The following is a 23,612-nucleotide window of genomic DNA, read 5'->3' on the forward strand; positions in this document are numbered from 1 at the left end:
ATTTCTCAAAACAAAAAACAACCAGAACTGTCAGAAAACCAAGCTGTATGGAAGTCTAACAACCAAGGATTTAAAGAAGCCAAATTTAACCTAAAAGGTAGGAGGGGCAGAGCTGCAGAGATGGGCAGAACCGCAGAGATGAATGGAGAAGTTGTATAGCGCAGAGAGGTAGCAATGGCAGTGGCAGCAGAATGAGTGGTCCCAGTCACAGGCCAGAATGCATAGCCCAGGGTTCCAACACCAGGAAGATAATTCCCCAAAACTTCTGGCTGTAAAAATCAGTGGGAGTTGGGGTGATGCTTGATTTTAAGGACAGTTCATTTAAAGGACCCACATGGACTTAAAATGTACGCAAATCTACCCACTCTGGAGCACACCACCAGGGCAGCAGCTGGAAAGGTGCCTGTTGCAAACTAGAAGTGGATGAAGTGACTGAAAATTGGGCAAGTGCCAGGCAGTCCTCCAAAAGCCAGGCAGTGACATTGTCCCTTCTTTGAGCCCTCCCTCCACATAGAGCCACAAAATGGTGAAGTAGGCTTCCCCACCCTGGCAATTACCTAAGGCTCTGCCCCACACAATTTACAGGTGCTTTTTACTAGGAGTCAAAGCAGCTCTACCTAATGCACAAAAACAAACATAAGGTAGCTGCTGAATTGAGGAGACAAAAAATATGACCCAAATGAACGAACAGAATAAAACCCAGAAAAAGAACTAAACAAAATGGAGATAGCCAACCTATCAGATGCAGAGATCAAAACACTGGTTATCAGGATACTCAGGGAACTCATTGAGTATGTCAAAAACTTAAGGAAATAAATAAGGGAAGGCTACACTAAGTAAAATAAATAAAAATCTATAGGGAATCAATAGTAGAGAGGATGAAGTTGAGAATCAAACCAACAATTTGGAACACAAGGAAGGAAAAAGCATTCATCAGAACAGCAGGAAAGAAAAAGAATTTTTTTTTTTAAAGTATATACTTAGGAACCTCTGAGACAACTTTCAACATACCACCATCCAAATCAAAGAGGTGCCAGAAGGAGAAGAGGAAGAGCAAGAAATTGAAAACTTATTTGAAAAAAATAATGAAACAAAACTTCCCTAATTTGGTGAAGGAAATAGACATACAAGTCTGGGAAGCACAGAGAGTCACAAACAAGTTGGACTCAAAGAGGACCACATCAAGACACACCATAATTAAAATGCCAAAGGTTAAAGATAAAGAGAGAATCAGAAAAGCAGCAAGAGAAAAGCAGAGAGTTACCTACAAAGGAGTTCCCATAAAACTATCAGCTGATTTCTCAAAAGAAACCTTATGGGCAAGAAGGGGCTAGAAATAAGTATTCAAAGTGATGAAAAGCAAGGACCTACAACCTACATTACTCTATCCAGCAAAGCTATCATTTAGAATGGAACAGCAGATAAAGTGCTTCTCTGACAAGGTAAAGCTAAAGGAGTTCATCATCACCAAGCCATTATGACATGAAATGTTAAAGGGACTCATTTAAGAAAAAGAATAAGATCAAACTTGTGAACATTAAAAGTGCAAGAAATTCACAACTATCCACAACTGAATATAAAAATAAAAAATCCTAAGCAAACCACCAGAACAGGATCAGAATCACAGAAATGGAGATCATTTGGAGGATAATCAGTTGGGAGGGGGAGGGGAAGAGAATTGGGGAAAAGGTGCAGGAATTAAAAAGCATAACTGGTATGTACAAAATAGACAGGGGGATGTCAAGAATAGTATTGGAAATGGGGAAGCCAAAGAACTTATATACAGGACCCATGGACATGAACTGAGGAGGGGTATTGCTGGAGGAAAGGGGGTTACTGGGTGTAGGGTGGTGAAGGGAGAAAAATTGGGACAAGTGTAATAGCATAATCCATAAAACATAGTTTAAAAGAGATCCTTAATTACAACTTAATTACATCTGCAAAGTTCCATTTGCTATACAAGGTAACATATCACAGGTACTGAGAGTTAGAACATGGACATCTTTGAGGGGCCTTTATTTAGTCTGCCACACTGGGCTTAGCTTTGGCATTTATTTTGGCCCTCTTCATGTCTGAGCACATAAGAGATGCTCTTTTCTGTATATCATTTGAGGTGACAATGAACTCTTAGGGTGAAGACTGCTGTTGTCTGCCCTAGCTGGTGGGCTCAGTGGATTGAGTGCCAGCCTGTGAACCAAATGGTCGTTGATTCAATTCCTGGTCAGGACACATGCTGGGTTGTGGGCCAGGCCCCCAGTGAGGGGTGCGCGAGAGGCAACCACACAGTGATGTTTCTCTCCCTCTCTTTCTCCCACTCTTCCTCTCTCTCTAAAAATAAATAAATAAAAAACCTTTAAAAAAGATTGCCACTGTCTGACCACTGTCCCCATCACTGTCACCAGCAAGCCACAGTTGGGCACAGACTTCATGAAACTCAATTCCTGTCACCAACAACTGACATTGACAAGGGCACAGTCAGGCAAAGTTTGTGTTCAAACCAGTCAGCAACATTGTCACAAAATAATATCCAAATAAAATAAAGTTCAGTACAGACACCTAACAGTGGCTGGAACACAGTCAGTGTTCAATGAAAGCCAAGAGTTCAGAGGGTTTCTTGTATTCTCCTCTAGTCCGTAAATTGAGAATTCAGATATGATTCTTTTGACAAATCTGCCAGGCCAGATCCAGTTTTGCCATCATAACCAAGCCTGCCAATGTCCTGGGCTATTCTTTAATTATGTCAGGGAGGCTCTGATAACAGGCCACATGAGCAGTATGAACCTTGATATCAGTTCCATGGACAACAATAATCCAGTAATGTGCTGAGGCTTAGCCATTGTTGGGCACTGAATCATGAGAGGAGGTTGCTCCTGCATTTCCTCTACCCCACGCCCTGCAGCTGTGCCTTATAAGTTGCTGTCCCTTTAACCACAGGTTGTCCAGAGAAACAACAGACCTCCCTGGGGATTATGATCCTTCTGACTGCACACCAGAGACCTAGGGCTCTGATGCATAGGTGCTATGAAAAGAATGGAAGGAAGGAACCAATTTTCTGGCAGGTTCACAGCTGAGTCTTTGTGAAGGAGCTGAAGGCCTTTCTGCACCCGTAATACTATTTTCTGGTAAGGAAAAAATGCATGTGGTAACATGGAAGCAATTCTAGTGAATGAGAAGTTGTAAGAGTGTATTTAAACCTACAGAGCAGCAGTAGGAGGAGAGTCACATTGCATTGCCATAATTGGATAACTGAAGACAACCCTGAATAAATGTCCCTTTGACAGGAAAATGCATTGTTCTACTTTATGAGTGTTGGTAGAAATATAGCAAAATCCTGTGATAGTGTTTGCTTGGATTGGCTTTGGACACAACAAATATGGTCTGGGATTTGTGCTGCTTGCTACATGAATGGTCTTTGGTAAATTACTCACTTCTCAGTGCCTCAGTCACCTTATGAATAAAATAAAATACTGGCCTCAAAGGGCTGTGGAGAGAATTAAACAAGATTTTGCACAAAAATAACGCAGTGCTGAGTGTACACCAATTGTTCAAATGTCTTTTCACTGTTAAGGTTTCCCTTAAAATTAACTCTGGAAATCACTAAGACTATAAATCACCTAGTTCAACTCTCACTTCTACAGATACCTTTGGGAGATATTTTGTTTTATATATATGTAAAACTATATATATATATATATATGTATATATATATATATATATATATATATATAGAGAGAGAGAGAGAGAGAGAGAGAGAGAGATTTCTATTAAGATAATTTTGTGACCTAAAATGGTTAATGATCATCAGATTTGACCCTAGAAAAATATAGACTTCCCACAAAATCCCAAATCAGGAAATGACTGTTTAAAGCAAAAGGGTGGCTCTTGAGAATCTTGTGATCTCCTTTAAAGGCCTATCTGTATGGATAGGCCTTTCAGAAAATCAAAAGTACACCAAAGAGATGAAAAGGAAAATTACTGGCAAAAAAATATGTTAAATTGAAAAATCCAACTCTGTGATATTTTGGGTTGTATTTTATTATTAAAGATTGTGTTTGCATATGCAAGATCCATTTCACATAACACAGAAAATTCAGATCACATCAGTTCAATTTTAGTATGTTTTGTATAAAAATATTTTTCTTTATAGAGACTAGAAGTGAACATAGAAATATACAAGTGTGACTATACAAATTGTAAAACAGATACTATAATATTTCTTTTTATTTTAATGTTATTTAGCTTTATTATGGATTTATTTTTTGTCAAAACATTTAATACTATAGTATTATGCATTTGAAAGTAGTGTGCTACCCAATACACAGGCCTACCCAGGGGCCTACATAGCAAGCAATTTACCGAACCAATTTCATTGCCATGAAAATTATGTGTTATAATTTGCCAGCCCAAGCAAGCTAGTTTTCTTTGCCTTTCTTATTTTTTTCCTTTCCTTTCCTTTCCTTTCCTTTCTCCTTCCCTTTCCATTCATTCATTCATTCATTCCATTGTTTATGCCCTTATTACAGTTGTTCCTACTTTTTCTCCCTTTCCCCACATCCACCCATCTCCACCCTTTCTTCTCCCTAAGTCAATCCCCATATTGTTGTTTATGTCCATGGGTTGTGCATAACTGTTCTTTGGTTAATCCTTTCACCATCTTTCATCTTGTATCCCCACCTCCCCTCTGGCAGCTGTCAGTCTGTTCCTTGCATCTATGCTTTGTTTCTATTTTGTTTTTTAGTTTATTGTGATAATTAGATTCCACATATAAGGGACATAATGTGGTATTTGTCTTTCACTGACTGGCTTAATTCAGTTAGCATAATTTTCTCCATGTCCATCCATACTGTTGCAAAATGTAAGAGTTCCTTATTGTTCTATTGCTGCATAGTAGTCCATTATGTAAATGCACCACAGCTTTTTTATCCACTCTTCTACTGATGGGCACTTAGACTGTTTCCAGATCTTGGCTATTGTAAATAGCACTGCTATGAACATAGAGGTGCATATATATTTTTTGCATTGGTGTTTTGGGATCCTTAGGATATATACCCAGAAGTGAAATCTTTTTCTTTTTACATATTGGGATACTCTAGTTGTTTTCTTTGCAGTACCTAACCCCTACCTTTGTTTTCTGAGACCTGGAAACCCCTACTATTATATTATGGGTTTTTAAATGTACACTTGTGTATGGTTCTGGAAATTGATAAACTTCTATAAATATATAAATAAACATAAAAATACTGTTTATAACAGCACATAAAATAGTTTGCCCATACCAAAGTTAATTTTTGTGCATGCTTTAAAAAATACATTGGGATGTGTAGAAATGGGGCTATCCACACACTTTTATAAACAACAAGTTTGTACAACTGGAGTATTTTTGTAAATGACTGTATTTTATGACACAATCATGTAATATACAGAATTATAAGCAGAAAATTTGCAAAACTAAATAAAGGGCTGCATGCTTATTTTTTTAAACTTTAGTTTTAGATATGCAGTATGTTAATTTGATTATTTATTAAGAGATAAAAATTTGTCCATGCAGGTATAGGAAATAAGAAATATTCATGAAAAATCATTTTTTAATTTGGAGAAGATGGAGAGGAGATTTCTATTAGAAACCATCTGCTGTATTCCCTGCACTATTCTCCTTAGGAAGCAAGAATGTTCCAGGTGCCCCAAATCTTGAGAGTCTTTCTAATTCATTATTAACTGGGACCAAGAAAGGTCAAAATGATGGAGATGAGGGTGAGAATGCTTCAGACTGATGAGAGCTGAGTTCAGCCCAAAAGCCTGGAGCATAATGACAAGACACTGAAAAAGGCAAAAGTAAGATAAGCCACCAAGATATTAGTGTCTGCAGTCCAATACCTTTTCTAGTTTTCGTGTATGTTGAGTAAGTAAAGCATTCTGCCCTAAAGAGTTTTGAGGATTGATTTTGAATGTGTAGGAATCCTAGACATGTGCCAGGCATTGTGCTGAGGTGCCCACATAAAACCACAATGAGCTAATGAAGAAAGTATTAGCATTACTCTCTTTGCACAGAAGAAACGACACTTGGAAATGTTAAGCAGTTTGGCAGAGGTCATCCAGAGAGGCAAGTGTGGATGCAAGATGTGTGTGATATGTGTATGTGCATGTGCGTGAATGTGTAGGTTTAGGAGGAAGGTGAGATCTCACTTTCAGGAGTGTGCTAAATCGTGGGCATGTGCCTCTACTGACTCTCTTCTCTCCTCGCACTCCTCTTTACTCTTGGTGCCTCCACTGCAGTTCCAGCATATGGCCCAGACAAGGCATTATCTTTCTTCTTTTTATCTTGATGTAATAGAGGTCAAAGCCAGCAGTATTGCCAGAAACTTGCCTTTGCACCAAGTGGGCCTCTCCCTTCTCTAGACGTCATCAGAGCAGCAAAGATGGCTTGGTCAAAAAAAAGAAAAAAGATCAATCAGCCTTTGTTCTTCTCTTCATTTGTTCTCACCATGCTGAAGACTCAGGCACCCTTTGCACCTGCAGATTTTTCCATTCCACGCAAGGCAGATAAGTAGGACTGCAGGGCAAAAGGCTGAGGGAGTACATCACTACCAAGAAACATTTATTGAGGAAGACAATACAAGGAGACTGAAAAGCAAAGAGCTTGAGTAAACAAGACCATATATGTTCAAACCTTGCCTCTGCCATCATGAGATGGATAACCTTGAGAAAGTTACTTAAATAGACATGGGCCTCAGTCTCCCCATCTGTAAAATGGAGATAACAACACCACTGGACTCACAAGCTTGCCATAATGTGGAATGCTCTCAGGAATGTACAGTGCCTGGTCCACAAAAAAGCACATAGTAAACACTGGCTTTTATTCCTGAGGAAGCTCTGTGAGTCATGTTCAGTGCTAAGGATGCATCACATAGCCTCTTACCCACACAGTCTAGGTAGGTTAGAGGGACAAGGCACATACGTTAAAAACAATAATTAATGATTCAAGATAGACAATTGTCACATGAGTAGTATTGATACATGTTATGGAAACTCAAAGGAAGAAACAATCATAAAATGAGAAAAAAATGATAGATTACAGTTGACAGTCCTGTAAAGAAAAGTGACTTTGCAAGTGTCATGAAGCCAGTTTTGAAAGAGATGGGAGTAAAGTTCAGGTCTCCTGCTTCATACTATCAGACTATTTCATGAAACTATGCCAAATAGTACCAATGAAAACAATCTGAACAATAGCATTAGTTAACAACTTAAAGGTACTTTTTACATGGTATGCACTTTACATGCATTATCTTAATAAATCCTCATAATAATCCTAAGAGAGAGGTATACTTTCCCCATTTTACAGATGAGAAAATTGAGGAACAGGAGGGATAAATAATTTTTCCGAAGTTTTACACTATGAAAGAAGCTTAGCCAGGACTAAATCAAGGTTTCTAACCAGTTATAATGGAAGAAGGTAGGGTAGCCAAAAGCAAGGAGAATGGCAGACTAAATCTCAGTGGTGGAAATTGGAATTTATGAAAATTGAATGAACTGCTTTTAATAGAAGAGGAAATTCAGGTAGAGGAGTTAGCAAACACATTTCAAACAGAGTACAAGGCAGACAGAAGGGAGCCTTGAATGTTAATCCAGGCAGCAAATACTCTGTTTATTGTTTGTTTGGACAAAAGGTAGAGTCAGAAGACAGGGGCTTGACAATTCTATAGCTGTAGGGACTTTTTAAGGCTAATTTGCTTGCGGACAGAATGAAGAGAGAGAGCCCAGAGGCAGGGAGGCCGGGTCAGTGGCTAACTGCTGCAGCTCTAAAGAAGGACAGGGTGTTTTTCAAGGGTTCCTCAACTTCCCAGGGGCACAGCCTTGAGTCCATTTCCCAGTATCACCACAGGCATTGGGAGAGACTAACACTCCCCACCCTTCTCTCCCCACAGGCTGTGTGGTACTTCCACATCCGTGTCAACCAATAAATCCCTTTGGGAAACATGAGGATTTTTTCCCTCTACCAGGGGTTCAGATTCATCTGGCTCGCCAAGACAGCTGGCCGGCACTTTCACAGAGATCACCAGCTTCAGGCGCCGCTGACTCTTGCTGACTTTGAAGCCATCAATCGCTGTGAGAGACCATTGCCTAAGAACTTTAACTTTGCAGGAGATGTGCTGGACCAGTGGTCCCAAAAGGAGAAGGTATAAGATGATTGGCTTCCAGGTGTACCTTCCCTTTCCTTGTTCTGGGGTCCACTTGTCATTCTTTTTTTTCCCCCACATTCAAAACTTTATTTTCTTATCTTTTTTATTTCTTTACTAAAAAGTCCTTATTATAAAGACACTAGAATCTCAGTTTCTAAGTTCTATTTCAATATTATTTTAAAACTATATTCATAGGTAAGCTTAAATTTGTAGCTGGAAACTGGCCATTAAAGTTTCAGGCTGCAATGGTTTCTTTTTTTTTTTATTTTTATTGTTATTCAATTACAGTTGTCTGCATTTTCTCCCCATCCCTCCCCCCCCACCCCAGCCGAACCCACCTCCCTCCCCCGCCTCCACCCTCCCCCTTGATTTTGTCCATGTGTCCTTTATAATAGTTGCTGTAAATCCCTCTTGTCATTCTTAATTCAATTCTTGATTTCCTTTGTTTTCTAACTGCCCTATTCTCTCCCCAGGGAAGATATTTGAGTGTTAGCTATGCATGGGTTTCTTTCCCCAAAGCCTACTCAACCCCCTTCAACATGGTTAGACAGTCATGCCTCTTTTCCTTCATTTTTCTCCAAGCTCTTTGCTCTCCACTCATTTGTTTGAGTTGGTCACAGGCTTATCCAAAAAAAACAAAACAAAACAAACAAACAAACAAAAAACAGTAATCTGAGCTTTGGTTTTACGAATAGTCTTCATTGGGGTAATTAGAAGAGAATTAGAGATTGAGAAGAACAAAGCAACAATTCTTACAGGGTATCTGCAGGGTAGCCTCAGGTAAAGGTCTGTGCTTCCTCACCTTCACACCATGGCAGACACTGAGCTGAACACTTTACCTAATGGTGCTTACCAAACACACTGCAAGAACATGTGATTCAGAAAATGGCACTAAATGCTACATATACAAGGTATGAAACAATGCCAAGTCAATTCTTCCTTTTAGAAGGAAGATTCTTTCTTTCAATCCACTAAGTTTTAACACCACTCTAACACTTGCTAAACTCTTTTGAACAGAGAGAGCAGGTAAAATATAATAATCTCTAGATAAAATTTAATGACATACTGTGTTTTCAATATACTTATTTTTCAATAAACTCTTTTAGCAGGTGGTACTGATTTCCATTATGGTCGTGATTAAACACATTTTCTTTTTAAGTGTACACAAGTAAAAGTGAGTTTATATAAATAAAAATACAAAAAAACAATAGTACAAGTGTAGACAGATTTGACAAACATTAGTGATGCCCAAATGACTAAAGACTAAGAAATACTGACCTATATCATTTCATCAAATCCCATCACCACACAGGTGTTGCAGATAAGGAACTTGACCTTGCAGAAGTTAAGCTACTTATAAAGGTACCTGAGCCAACCCCTGACTTTATGGAGCTCACATCTGTAGGGAAAGGATGCATCTGTGATACAAGAAAGTAAAGTGGAATCCCTGGGAATTTGAGCACGATGCTGCAGAACACAGAGAAATCAGTGGGCAAAGAGGAGGCTAAGAAAGACTTCACAGAGGGTGATGTGAAAGCTGGGTTTTGAAGTCTTTTCCAACCAGGGAAGGTAAAATGAGCATTCCAGATAGGAGAAGGAATAGGGGGTAATTTTCCCCCCAGGCAATGTATACAGTGGAGGCTTTGCAGCATAGATCACTTGCTTTATAAAATCATGGGTGATAAATTTCCTCCAGAAATCAAGCAATCATGCTGATACCTATTCCCACCCCCATGGCCCTCCACCCTGCTCTAATTATCTATGAAACCCACACTCTCAGCCTTTTGAGTATAAATAGATGTCATGTTCCTAATCAACCTTGGACATCCATTAGGGTTATTTGAATGGTGTAAAATTTAACTTAAGCAAGAAAGAAGTTTATTGGATTTAGATATGGGAGGGCTGAAAAAATTGGGCTGGAAGCTGGCACTGTCAGTCCCAGCAAGGACAGAAGCTAGGCCAGCTCCCTGAGGATGCATAAGCACCAAGAGATGATAGGTCCAGGATATATCTGATTGGCCTGACTTGGATCACATGCTTACCCACTGGTCAGGGAAGGGAGAGCATATGGGTGGGATGTTTCACCAAGACTGCATTCAATAGGAGAGGACTAGTTCCTTCAAAGACAATCTGGGGTGCTGTTACTTGAATCCATAGACACAGGTACTGAAATGAAGTAATGGTAGATGTCCCATCTATTTGGTAACCAGTCACACTAGCCCTCTCCTCTCTTTCCCATCTGCTTGTGGCCAGACAGGAGAGAGACCAGCCAACCCAGCCCTTTGGTGGGTGAATGGCAAAGGAAGCGAGGTGAAATGGACCTTCCGAGAACTGGGCACCTTGTCCCGAAAGGCTGCCAATGTGCTCACCAAGCCCTGTGGCCTAAAGAGAGGAGACAGAGTGGCCATCATTCTGCCCCGAATCCCCGAGTGGTGGCTGGTCAACGTGGCTTGTATGCGAACAGGTCAGTGTCCATATTTAACCTTTGTAAATCAGACAGAAATAGAAAGAAGCCAAAAGTTGAGGTTTTCTTAGTTGTTAGTTCTGACTGGAAGCTATGCTTACAAAGGACAGCAAAATCAGAGTTGAAATTAAGAACAATCATGATATAATAATAATTTTAAAACTACCTAAAATGTAGATATTATTGTGATGCTCATTTTTCAAAGGAGGAAACTGAGGTTCAGAGAGGTTAAGAAACTTGCCAAAAGTCATACAGCTCAAAAGCTGCGCAGTTGGGATTTAAACACTAAGTTCTGTAAAAATCAAGTATGGGTACCAAAGCCTCTTTGCAAAGCTAGATTGTAATGTGTTTATCCAGGCGATGCAGCAGTTACTTCTCTGCATGTATTTGGATTCTCCCTTATGTGAAAACACAAAAGGAAGAAAAAGCATTTTAGAATGGGAGAACTTATAAAAATATGACTGTGGACCCAGTTGGAAAACTTCCACCTCTTCCCAGACAAAAAGATGAATATATTCACTGACACATTTTCTCCCAAAGTAGTAATTTATAATGTACCCCCAATTTCTAAAGGATTCTTTTCTCCTCTGGGACAGAGGTCAGCAAAAGTCATGGCCTACATATTGGCCATCTATTTTTCTAAATAAAGTTTTAGGGTTTTATTGGAATACAACCATGCTTATTCATGTACACATTGTTTATAGCTCTTTTTGTTCTACAACACTGGGATTGTTAATCAAGACAGAGATGGTATGACCCACAAAGCCTAAAATACTTACTATCTCACCCTTACAGGAAAAGATTGCCAATCCCTGCTCTAGAATACAACAAAAATGTTCATAAGATAAAAAAGAAAAAGTAAGAATATACTTCTGTAGAGAACACAAAGATATCTGTTGCAATAGGGTCAAAAATAGAAAAAAATTGGAAAAAACTATATAAAGATGATCAAATAAATTATAACTTTCCTGAGAATAAAGTTTAGTGGAGGTGTGTTTATTGCTAATTGAAAGTATGATGCTTCAATTTGATGAGTATCATTAAAAGATAATTATAAGGATATCAATGGTGTTAAAAAATGCTCTTACTGCCCATGTTAAATCAAAAACAGCAATATATAAAATTTATTTCACATTCACTATAAAAAGGAATTTGCAAATGTAAAACCATTTTGGGTTGGAAGGAGTTAAAGGTAGATTATTTCTCATAAAAATGTATTTAATACTACTTAACATGATTTATGCAATTTGTGAAATGTGAAGATTAAAAATAAACACACAAGATGAATAGTCAATACCATTCAATTAATTAAATGTTAAGCAAGCAGCTGAGGAATGTTTTATAATTCAAAATTATTAAGGCTTCTGAGTGAATATGGAGATGCTTGTACCATATGGCAAAATATTTTGTATTTGCTGTAAAGTCCATGCAGTCTACAATCCAATAGAAGACAATCTCCTCCTTTACCTCCAAGCCAGTTGCCTATCCATTGAACCCATTCATGCTACAAATCTACCAACAGTACTAATAATTTCTAAGCTGATAAGAACAAGTGGTTTGCAAAATAAATAATCTTACATTTTTATATTGAGTGAACAGTCTGAGATCCTCTAAGTTGTTTTCTTAGTTAACTTCCTCATCATCACATATATATTTGTTTTCTCAAGAAAGGATGATATCTAAGAGCTTTTAAAATATATTTTATAAATAAAGTCTCCTTCCCAGGAATTCAAATCTACATCTTCCTATTTAGCTGACTTTAGGAATTCAACTCTACATCTCCCTATTTAGCTGACTTTAGTGAACTCACCAAGAAATAAGGATCTGATATACAAATACAATACAGGCCTTGGGAGTCTCAGATATGTATCTTTGAGTACTGGTTCTGCCACTTACTGACTTTGAGAACTGTGGACTAGTCATTATCTGAACACTGGGATTAATTTTAAGTGAGATACTAGGCACATAATACATGCTCAGTAAATGGTAGCAGGCCTCTACATACATCCTGCTTTCTTCCCATTGATTCACTTTAGAAAGAACAAATTGCCTCCCCACTGCCTTTTTTCTAACCCTCCCATATCTGTCTTCTCACAAAGAACTGGCACAGTAAAATCCAGCCTGTTTCAGACCAGTGTTCAGGATGAAGTGAGAAGGTAGGATAAACTCAGAATCACCTAAATAAGCAGTGCAGGCACACTGTGAGGGCACCAGACCACTAGGAAGACCCAGGTTTGAGAGCAGATTCTGCCACTCACCAGCTATGACCTGGCCTCACAGTCCTTCAAATGGCAGCAACTGCATGGACCCAAAGGGCTGCTTAGAACAGTGCTCTTCAGGCTTTTTTGGCTTCACAGTCCATCAATAAAAATATCTGGGATACACATCCTCCAATCTGGATAGTTATTTATATTGTTCTGTACTAATATAACATGCATGTTATAAATTATGTACAAAAATGAGATAAAAAGAATTCAATATTTTAACATTTTTTTAATTTTAATTTTTTTCTCTCCCCCCCCCCCCATGAATTATCTTGCAAAACTCACTTTGGAGACCACTGGTTCAAAAGTGTTCATAAAAATGTGTTATAAGCTATAAAGAGCTATTTAAGTGTTAAATAATGATTAAAATGTTTCACAGAAATGTTAAATAATAATAGCTCACCATTGTAATGTCTCCCAAATGCCAGGCACTATTATTTTCCCCATTTTACAGATAAGGAAAGGAAGACAGAAAGAGATCAAGTAACATGCTCAAGGTCACAAAGCTAGTAAGTTATAAGGACAGCTTTAGACACAAGGACTATCAGACTCTGAAGACAGCTCTAAGGTTCTCCCAGTGATCAGGGTCCCGTGGGCCATCCCTGGGAACCAAGATAGGGTTGGCTGAAGGCTGGACTGCACAGCTCCTCCTCACCCAGACACAAAGCCTAAGCATCCACAGTCCTCAGTCTTACCTAGGGAACAACAGTTTTGTTAGCTCAGGGTCCTCTCTCCTCTCTAGGGCTTATCTTCATGCCAGGAACAACACAGCTGACTGCAAAAGACATCCTCTATCGGCTGCAAGCATCCAAGGCCAAGTGCCTCGTGGCCAGTGAGGAGGTGGCCCCGGCAGTCGAGTCCATCATGTCAGAGTGTCCCGATTTGAAGACCAAACTCCTGGTGTCTCCACACAGCCGTAAGGGGTGGCTCAGCTTTCAGGAGTTATTTCAGTGAGTATTTCCCCTGCCCCATGTCAGAAGCAGAAATAACACCACAGCTACATCTCAGAGTACCCTTGCCTCCATGGACTCAGCAATACTGAGCTGATCCGGGATCCTTCCCAGAAAAGTATCACCTAATGAAAGGTTTTAAAGACAGAAGGAAGGAGTGCAGCTCTGCTTCCATTGCCCTATGTCCCACCTCAGCCTGTGGTGAGCACCCTGCATGGTGGTTTCTAACTTGTGCACCACTCTCCCTGCCTTGACTCCCTCTGGCCATCCATTTATTCCTCAAACATGCCCTACCTCAGGGCCTTTGTACCTGCTGTTTCTCTGCCTGGAATGCTCTTCTCCAATCCTTCCCATCAGATAGCTTGAATGTTTTCCCTCACTGAGGCTGTCTGTGGCCACCACATCTAGAGCAGAATTCCAAGCCACTCTGGACTTTGAGTGCTGTTGTTTTATTCATAGCCCTCAATACTATCTGAATATCATGTCCAGTCACTTGTTCCTTATTTACTAGTTTTCTCCTGTACCACTGGGAGAAATTAGGGCCCATGGGCCAATTCTGGCAAGGCACCTGCTTTGTGAGTAAAGTTTAATTGGCACACAGCTACACCCATTTGTTTACATATTGTCTATGGCTGCTTTCATCTTACAAGAGCTGGGTTGAGTAGATGCAACAGAGATCACAAAGACCACAAAGCCTATGATATTGACTATCTGGCCCACTAAAGAAAAAGTTTGCTAGTCCCTGTCCTAGACTGTAAACTCCAAAAAGGCAGAGGCCCTGCTTGTTTAGCGATCACTCTCTCCCCAGTCCCTACCATGAAGTTGGTGCTTTAAAAATATTTACCCAATGAATCAACAAAACAGATCACTTAACCTCAATTTTCTTTGTATGTAAAATGGGGATGATTATTCTGCATATATTAAGGAGTAATGCAGTATAAAATCAGCTAATATGTGAGAAAGTGCTTCCTAAATTGTAAAAAAGAAAGTAAAATATTACTAAATGGTATGATCCTTCAAATAGCTGTGAAATAACTTATATATTTTTTAAATCTCCTGGAGAAGTTTATAGAAAACAGATATGAAATCCCTGTTGAATAATAAAGCAATTTCCTTTGTGGGAATGAAATTTTATCCTACTAATTAATATAAACCAAATCCTACCAGCCAATCCCCAAATTCTTTCCCAAGGGCCATGCCAGTGAATCCTGTTTGTGTCTTTTATAAACTATGTAACTTTGCATAGGTCAAGTAGCATCTCTGAGACTCTGTATCTTCTCCATAAAACGGCAATAAAGACAGCATCTCACTCATGGGGTACAGAAGAACCACATGTGATAACACGTGGGAAGGGCTTAGCATGATGCCTGGCACAGTGTAAAGAGTAATTATAATTACTATCCTTATTATTTTAAAGTTAATAAAGTCCTTTAGCAGTGCAGTGGTTCCCTAAGGTAGTGATATCCAGAATATTTGAGTATGCATCTCGATTAGTAAAATATTTTTAATATGCTCCCCTGACAGATGAATATTTACTAATTTATGAATTATATACATGTACTTTTGTGCATTGCATCGATATAAAAAACAAACATTTTAAAAGATTAACAAAATAATACATATACCTTGCAGTTCTGTTTTCTTCCCTGTCCTAGTTGTACTGCATACCCCCTGGGCAGCAAGCATCCCTTTTCAGAGACTCTTCCTCTGTCCTTAACAACTCTCCAACATTCTGCTGGGTCCCCAAGAAACCTTAAAGGTGCCACAAAATTGACAAAAGAAAAGGGTCTTTGAACTCATGTGAATTTCAAATTGATGTGAATTTCAAATTGAATTTCAAATTTTGAGGGGCTATTTTCAAGATAAACAGAATCCTCACTTCAAAAGAACTTTGGAGTATCATAACTCCAAAAGTGCCATGGACTGTTTCTCTAAAAACTAAGGAAAGGGGAGCTGTCATTGTCAACAGTTGGCCAGTCTTTCAGAAATCCACACAAAGCAAGAATCAGGTCTAATTTCACACTGTTAGAGTTAATCTTCTATTCAAGGAGTTCATTTTAAGACCTCTCACCGTCCTTCTGCCTCCCAAGGATAGAAGTCCATGAACACTTTGCAGAATATGTATAATAGGATGCAGAAAATGACAAAATTATGGGCCAGACTGATGTTTCTCCCTTTCTATCCTAGTAAAAAAGACCCTTCCCTGTGGATCTAGAACCCTGAATTCTAGAGTGGACTAGAGCAGCATGAGCAAAGATATGGAAGCAAAAACTTCCTAAGGTGTGCAGGGGATGGACAGTTATGGAGTCACAGTAGAAGCCAGAATATGGCCTCCCATATAAAGACCCCATATGCGTGCTAAATCTTTAATTTAAACTACAATTGAGGAAAGCCACGATGAATTTTAAGAAGGGGAGTGTCAAGGTCAGTTCTGGATTTTAAATATATTTCTCTGACAGCTGTATAGAAAATTAAATTTAGAAGAACCAAATCGGAATTAGGGAGACCATCTTGGAGTCTAATGTAGGGCAGAAACAATGAGGATCTAAATCTGGGCTCTGTTGAATGCGATGGAAGGAAGGAGGCACATTAAGGAAGTGGCAAGACTCAGAGCTTGACTGGACATAGAGGATGAAGGAAGGAGTTGAGCTGGTCCGCTTTTTAACTTGAGTGACTGAGTGGGTGGCTACCATTAGCTGGAGAAAGAGTATAAAGCTGGACAAATTGAGATTGAGGGGTCTGCAAACATCCAAATATCTAGCAAGTGGTAGATATGAGTCTCAGCCTCAAGTAGATAAAGGCAATTCTGGAAGTCATAAACATTTAATCAGTTCTGAACAATCCAGAAAGACATAGCTCAAATATCCCATGAAACAGACAAGTCAGATAATGGAGTCACTGCTTGAAAATCTCCTTGTCACTCACAGATTGTAGTGTCTGTTCTTTTAGTAAAAGAAAAAATGAAAAGCCTTATAACTAAAGGTTTCTATACAGGTTTGAGAAGCATTCAAAATAGGAGGTATTTTTTTGTTTTCATGGATATCAGATACTGTGAAGAAACTCCCTTTTCTACCACCTAACACATACCATCTTCACTCTATTCATATATTGAATCAATACAGTGGAAGAGACAAGTTAGCAAGAAAAACCACATTAATATTACATGAAACTACTTTTGACAATATAGCATATGTTTATATAATTAATCCTCACTGTTTTACAGTTTCAATGATAATTTTATTTTAATCATCTTGTCAACAAGATGAACTAAAATGGTGTCCTTTACCCTATTTCCTACAACCCAGGAAATTAAAACTATTATACAAGAGTCTCAAAAATTTGGGAGCATTTTATCAGTTATCCACTGAGTAACGAAACATCCCAAAACTTAGTGGTGTAAAACAATAATCATTTTATTTGCTCATGACTGTGTAGGTTAGGAGTTTGTGCAGGCCTTGATAGAGTCAGCTTATCTCTGTTCTACATCTGCTTGACTGGAATGGAGGATCCAAGTGTGTTCACTCACAAGTCTGAGGCTTTGGTGTCCGCTGCAACACCTCACTTCTCCTGTACATGGCCTCTATCTCCAGCAAGACAGTCTGAACATTTTTATGTAACAGCTTTGTGTTCCTCCTAGTGAAAGTGGGGGAAAAAAAACCTCTTGAAGCCTAGGATGAAGAGTCACAGAACTTCTGCCATACTCTACTGGTCTAACTAACTCAAAGCCAGCACAGTTTTAAGGACAGAGGACGTGCTTGTACAAGGATGGAAGGAATTGTTGGAGGTCTCTATTCAGACAGTGTTACACAGTGTTAACAGTTAGAATCCTCTTGGATTTAGTAATAGGAGACACAAGCAAAAGTGGCTTAAACAATACAAAAATTGTATTATACCACAAATAAGAAGTACAGAGATGGAATGAGAGTTGGTTAATTTAGTGGCTCAATGAAGTTAGCAAGAATCCAGATTCATTCATCTTTCCATCATGCCACCTTAGCTGTGTCTAATTCCTCTCATGATCCTAGTATGGCTGGGTTGTTTCAGACACCATGCACTTTCACAGCAATACCCAAAAGCCAGAGAACAAAATGGATGGGATAGAGGAAGGCAGCATCATTTCCTCCTGACTCTTTCTAGAACAAGGAAACATTTCCCATTCTCACTGACCATAACTGCATCATGTGACCATCCATGATGGCTAAACCAGATTGACTTAGATTAATCAAGATTAATTTTTGACCTCCCACTCCCAACCTCCCAGAGCTGTATAGGGAAGTTTCCCCACCTGAAGCACATGGCTACAAGATACCTGAACAATATCAGAAGTTTATCAATTCAAGGAAGAAGGAAGGGATGCTATCTGGTAAGCAACTAACTGTGTCCACCAGAGATATTGAATAAAAAGTATTAAAAAGATTGATTCAAATGCCAAAAGATCTTCCTTTAAATCATAAAAACTCCTGCAATATAATAATAATTTACAAAGATTCAAAACTGATTTTAAAAAATTCATAAATTAAAAAAGGCGCTTAGAAAAAATGTTTAAATAAGTAAAATATACCTCTTTTTTTAATTGAAAGTGACCTTGGCTATCTCTTTGGCCTCTGAGGAGATACAGCTTAAAAAGAGAGAGGTGAGCCCTGATTAGTATGGCTCAGTTGGTTAGGCATCATCCCACAAAGTGAAAGGTCATCAGTTTGATTCCTGGTCAGGGCATGTACCTGGGGTGCAGGTGCTGTCTCCAGTCAGGGTGTATATGAGAGGCAATGTTGTTTCTCTCACACATAGGTGTTTTTCTCTCTCTCTTTCCCCTGCCTTTCCTCTCTCTCTAAAAATAAATAAATAAAAATCTTTTGAGAGAGAGAGGAGAGGTGAGATGTTAAACCTGAGCACTGATCTGCAAAGTCCCTCTAAGATTTCATGAGGAAATTCCTCTCAGGGAGGCTTTGGATTAGGCTCTGTTCTATTAACTATCTTTGGTGTCAAGAGGGCATAAGTAGCAAAACAAAAGAAACACCAGTTGAACTGATCTGCCATCTTCAGCGCCCATTTGGCGGTCCATATTTTACAGGTCTGCCTCTGCAGAGCACACCTGTGTGGAGACAGAAAGTCAAGAGCCGATGGCCATTTATTTCACCAGTGGGACCACAGGTTCTCCTAAGATGGCCCAGCACTCTCAGAGCAGCCTTGGAATTGGGTATACCCTCTGCGGAAGGTAGGGAGCAAAACTCTGTTTTGGCTAAATTCTTTCCTGAGCTGTTAATAATGTGTATCGAGGCATCTAGTTGACACTTCTACTTGCATTGCTACCAGACATCTCCCATGCAACATCTAGAAAACAGAACTCTTGATGCCCCCGCCCAACTTTAGCTCAGCACATGGCATAAGCTCACTAACTGATCAAGCAAGAACTTAAGAATCAACCTTGAATAAATCCCCATGAGAGCATGTCTGGCTCCTTCTCTTCACCACCAGGTAGATTCATGTACTCCAAAAGGTCTTCCTGGATATCCCCAAACCATCACATTACCTTGTTTTATTTTTCTCATAGTACTTATCACTATTTAAAATTACAATATCAATTTACATATTAATTCACTTTATTCTGTGCTTATTCACTATCTATCTCCCTAAAATAAGAGCATGGATCTTCTAGTCTATGTTGCTCACTATCCTAGGTAGAACATTGCCTAGCATATAATATTTGCTCAATAAATATTTGTTGCATCAATGGACAAACTCAGAAAATTATACCAAACCCAGCCTCCCACTCCATTCTCAGACTACCTAGGATTCTGAAAAAGTCTTCTAACAAAAGTGGGGAGTAGAATCACTCATGCTGCCTTGGGGCTTCCTTTGACCCTTCTCTGCAGTCATTGAGGTTCCAGTCAGTCCTCAAAGGCATCAGTTTGATTGCTTTCCTGGCTGTTTTGTTTTGTTTTTGTCTGTCTGTTGCTTCTCCATATCATTTAGGTATTGGCTAGATCTGAAGTCATCGGATATCATATGGAACATGTCCGACACTGGCTGGGTCAAGGCCGCCATTGGCAGTGTGTTTTCTTCCTGGCTTCAGGGAGCCTGTGTCTTTGTGCATCGGATGGCCCAGTTTGACACTAACACCTTCCTAGACGTAAGTCATAACTTCTGGCTACATCTCTCCCTTGTCTCCCCCAAAACCACAGAAAGATGAATCCTTAGAACACAGGACTTCTTGGGTTTATGGAAATCATTCCTTTTTAAGACCTAGAGTCTTCAGGGCTTTTGAATGTACCTGTGCTTCAAACTGTTCAGGATTTGCTAATGTCGCTATATCTGTACCTGCTGAAGAGTCTAATTCTAAATAACAAATTAGAATTCTCCAGTCTAAACAAATCTGATTAGTGAAACAAGAGAACTGATAAATATGAAACACTGTGTGGAGGAAACTGAAGGTGGAGTCAACTTTCTGCCAGAGCAGCTCATTTTCCCCATGAGAAGCTCTGTTAATTCTCAGAACTCCACTCAGCATGCTCCTTCTCAACCAAACACAGCTAGATATCAAATGGCTCCGATTTCTTTAGCCTTTAGAAAAATGGGATTCAGCCCAATTATTTTCAACCATGAAACATCAATTAAGTTTAAAAAGTACATATCATTAAATAAACACTATATTTGTCTGTGCATAAAAGCTATCCTCACCCTGTTATTTTGCCAAGTGGCCTGACAAGATGGCTTGACATCTTAACAGAAATGTCAGGTAACATAGAACTGCAATCTCTACATCAGGTTTGCAAAGTTCCCCAAAGTAGATGAGTTGACACTATAGTTTCAAAACATACATTTGTAAAATAAGTATACTTTTATAAAATATTACATATTTTATACTTAATTTTTTTATTTTAAGGTACCTCTTAATATTATATTTACTATTACATTAAGATATATTAACATTATATTGTTAATATCAATTAATATATATTAATGTCATGATATATTCTTATATTATTAATCTTATTTAATATAACATTACATAAGATATTAAAATAAGAACACTATTTTACAAATGTAACATGTATTTTAAGCATGATAAAATGTTTATGGATTCACACTATTCTTAGTTATAGATACTACACTAATTAAGAACAGCTGGAATCTAGGGAGCAACTATACACAGTAGAAATGCTTGTTTACAGATCAAGTGTTATACTTGACCTATGATAATCCAGACAACCTAGACATACAGTTTTAGAATGATCTCTCAGATACATACTGTTGACTCATTATGTAATATAGTGGAACCTGTCTAGAAAAAAGAGCTCTAAAATATTATTTCTCCAGATTTAAGATGCCTTGATTTTAAGAAGTTAGAAGCATAATGAGTCCTGCAAATCTTAATTAATAAAAGGCCTGAAAATGCCTTACTTATGCATTTCATCAATCCACTCAAAAGGATGGAAATTTTTTATAGAAACAGTGTTTGAAAGGTTTTGGTAGATTAGTTTATAGATCTAGAGTCAGTACTATCCATCAGTCAATACTTCAAAATTCCACCATGTTAGGTAATTTGCAGCCCCAAAGTAGAATAAATCAAGTTCAAACTTTACAATGGTTCTCAAATTCAACAATTCACTTTTTGTTAAATTTGACTGTGTATGTCTAATACTGTAACACATACATATTCCTTCCAATATTGAAAATTCCCAATGGACATACAGTCACTAGTGACAACTAATAAATACTTCCTTTCCTATTCCTATGAGATGGGTACATGTTAAAATGAAAGAGAATCTGGGGTTGTAGACATCAGCTCTAGACATGGACTTTAACAAGCCACTTTTGACACCTGTGTCTTTCCATCATACAGACACTTACCACTTACCCCATCACGACCCTGTGCAGTGCTCCCACTGTGTACCGGATGCTTGTGCAAAAAGACCTAAAGAGGTACATGGGCAGAAATCTTCATTTGAACTACAGACAAAAGCTATATTGGGAGGAGATAATTCTGTGCCCTGGGGGGGCTGTCCAGTGCATTGTGTGATGTTGAGCAGCAATATATCTACTAGATGCCAGTAGCACCTCCCTCTCCACCAGGTGTGATGATCAAAAATGTCTCAGATATTTTCTAAAGTCTCCAGGGGTGGGGAAGGAGGCAAAATTGCCCCCCAGTTTAAGAATAACAGGGATAGCCTCTGAACATTTTCCAGGAAAAACCTGAGCCCTACAGTCCCAGAACTCCCACCACCTCCCACCCCCCAAAAAACAAGCATAATGCATTTATACTGCCTTGAAGAGAAACTAATGAAGTTTTAAGATTTGAAGATTCTATTCAATTTGGCCAAATCACCTGAATATCCAGTGTAGTTGCAACATATATTTGAGTAGTATACACTGAATGCATGAGGAGAGAAAGAAGAAAGGAACAATTTAAATAGTGAGTGCAGGCTCACCCACCCTCTGTTCCCCTAAAGTGTGGATACCCAACAGGGAAAGTGCTGTGAGAGACAGAATAAAGCAGATATGAATCTTCTCTCATCCTAGTTAGTGTCAATTCCTTTGTGGCCCTCAAATGTAAGCACCCTGGTCACATTTCAAGAGTAATTCAAAGGCTACTCAAAGGTTATTTTGAATAGGCAATATTCATGTCCTACCACACCCTCTGATCCAGTTAGAACCTCACTGTATCAGAGTAAGGCTGTTCCAAACTTTCTCACCTGAGGCCTCTGGTTAAAAGCTCAAGCTCCAAAGTCAAAAAGGCAAGACTCTGCTACTTACTAACAGTGTGACTTTGGACACTCAAGATGACCTTGATAAGCTTCCCTTAACTCCATCCATACAGGATTAAGAGCACCTCATGGGGTTATGGTGAGAATTCAGTGTAAGCAGAATGCTTGGTGAGGCACCTCACAAGTGCTAAGTGCACATCGCAGAGTATCCAGCTCAGATCTTTACTGTGAGACCTTGGGAAAGTTCCTTAACTTCTCTCAGCTTCAGTTTCCTTACCTGTAAAGTAGGGGTTATGAGGATTATGAGAATGCTCCTAAAGCCCTTACAACATAGTAAATGCTCAACTAATGTTAGCTATTAATATATCACTTGTAAGTGCTTAATATCATTATTAGCATTTTCCCCTACCTTTTCCCCTTTTTAATAACCTGCTAAAATGTAAGCTGTGTCAGGAAACTCTGTTTTAATCACTAGCATGCCTGGAACAATGTCTGACAAGATTGGAGGTGCTCAACAAATATTTCTTAAGTAACCCTCCTGAGACTTTCCTCTCCTAGCTCATTTGTTTGTTGCTATAACATCCCAATTATCTTGTAATGAAAGCCACTCAGATTTCTCCCCCAAAGACCCCATGCAACTCTGTCTCTCAAGATATAAATTCAAGAAGCTGCGGCACTGCTTGACAGGAGGGGAGCCGCTCAACCCAGAGGTGCGGGAACAGTGGAAGGGACAGACTGGGCTGGAACTGTACGAGGGCTATGGACAGACGGAAGTGGTACGTTTAATAAGCAAAGCCTTTTAACCCCAGGACTGTCAACTAAGCCCCCAAGTGTCTCTATCATGCTCTAAATTTTTTTTTTTACCATATGTATATCCTTTCTAATAAAACATTTCTTCCTATCCTTTGCCCATTTTTTAAAATATATTTTATTGATTATGCTATTACACTTGTCCCATTTCTCCCACTTCACTCCACTCCATCATGCACACCCCCTCCCTCCCACATTCCCCCCCTATAGTTCATGTTCATGGGTCATACATATAAATTCCT

General features: G+C 39.0%; 1 protein-coding gene across 3 annotated transcripts in view; it reads left to right on the top strand.

Annotated features, from left to right (window-relative positions):
* Window positions 1–2,913: 2,913 nt before the first annotated feature.
* Window positions 2,914–23,612, top strand: part of LOC112304836 (acyl-coenzyme A synthetase ACSM4, mitochondrial) — a 36,010-nt gene continuing 15,311 nt past the window's right edge. For 2 of the 3 annotated variants that reach the window (XM_024560512.4, XM_045195503.3), the window contains exons 1-8: window positions 2,915–3,122; window positions 7,923–8,174; window positions 10,431–10,641; window positions 13,648–13,855; window positions 18,927–19,070; window positions 19,829–19,985; window positions 21,699–21,778; window positions 23,213–23,336. In XM_024560512.4, coding sequence (XP_024416280.2) covers window positions 7,974–8,174; window positions 10,431–10,641; window positions 13,648–13,855; window positions 18,927–19,070; window positions 19,829–19,985; window positions 21,699–21,778; window positions 23,213–23,336 — 1,125 coding nt within the window. In that variant the 5' untranslated portion in view covers window positions 2,915–3,122; window positions 7,923–7,973. Of the gene's footprint in view, window positions 3,123–7,922; window positions 8,175–10,430; window positions 10,642–13,647; window positions 13,856–18,926; window positions 19,071–19,828; window positions 19,986–21,698; window positions 21,779–23,212; window positions 23,337–23,612 lie in introns of all 3 variants that reach the window. The other variant, XM_045195504.3, reaches the window with a different exon arrangement.

Source organism: Desmodus rotundus, chromosome 1 (genome assembly GCF_022682495.2).
Source record: "Desmodus rotundus isolate HL8 chromosome 1, HLdesRot8A.1, whole genome shotgun sequence".
NCBI classification, from domain to species: Eukaryota; Metazoa; Chordata; class Mammalia; order Chiroptera; family Phyllostomidae; genus Desmodus; species Desmodus rotundus.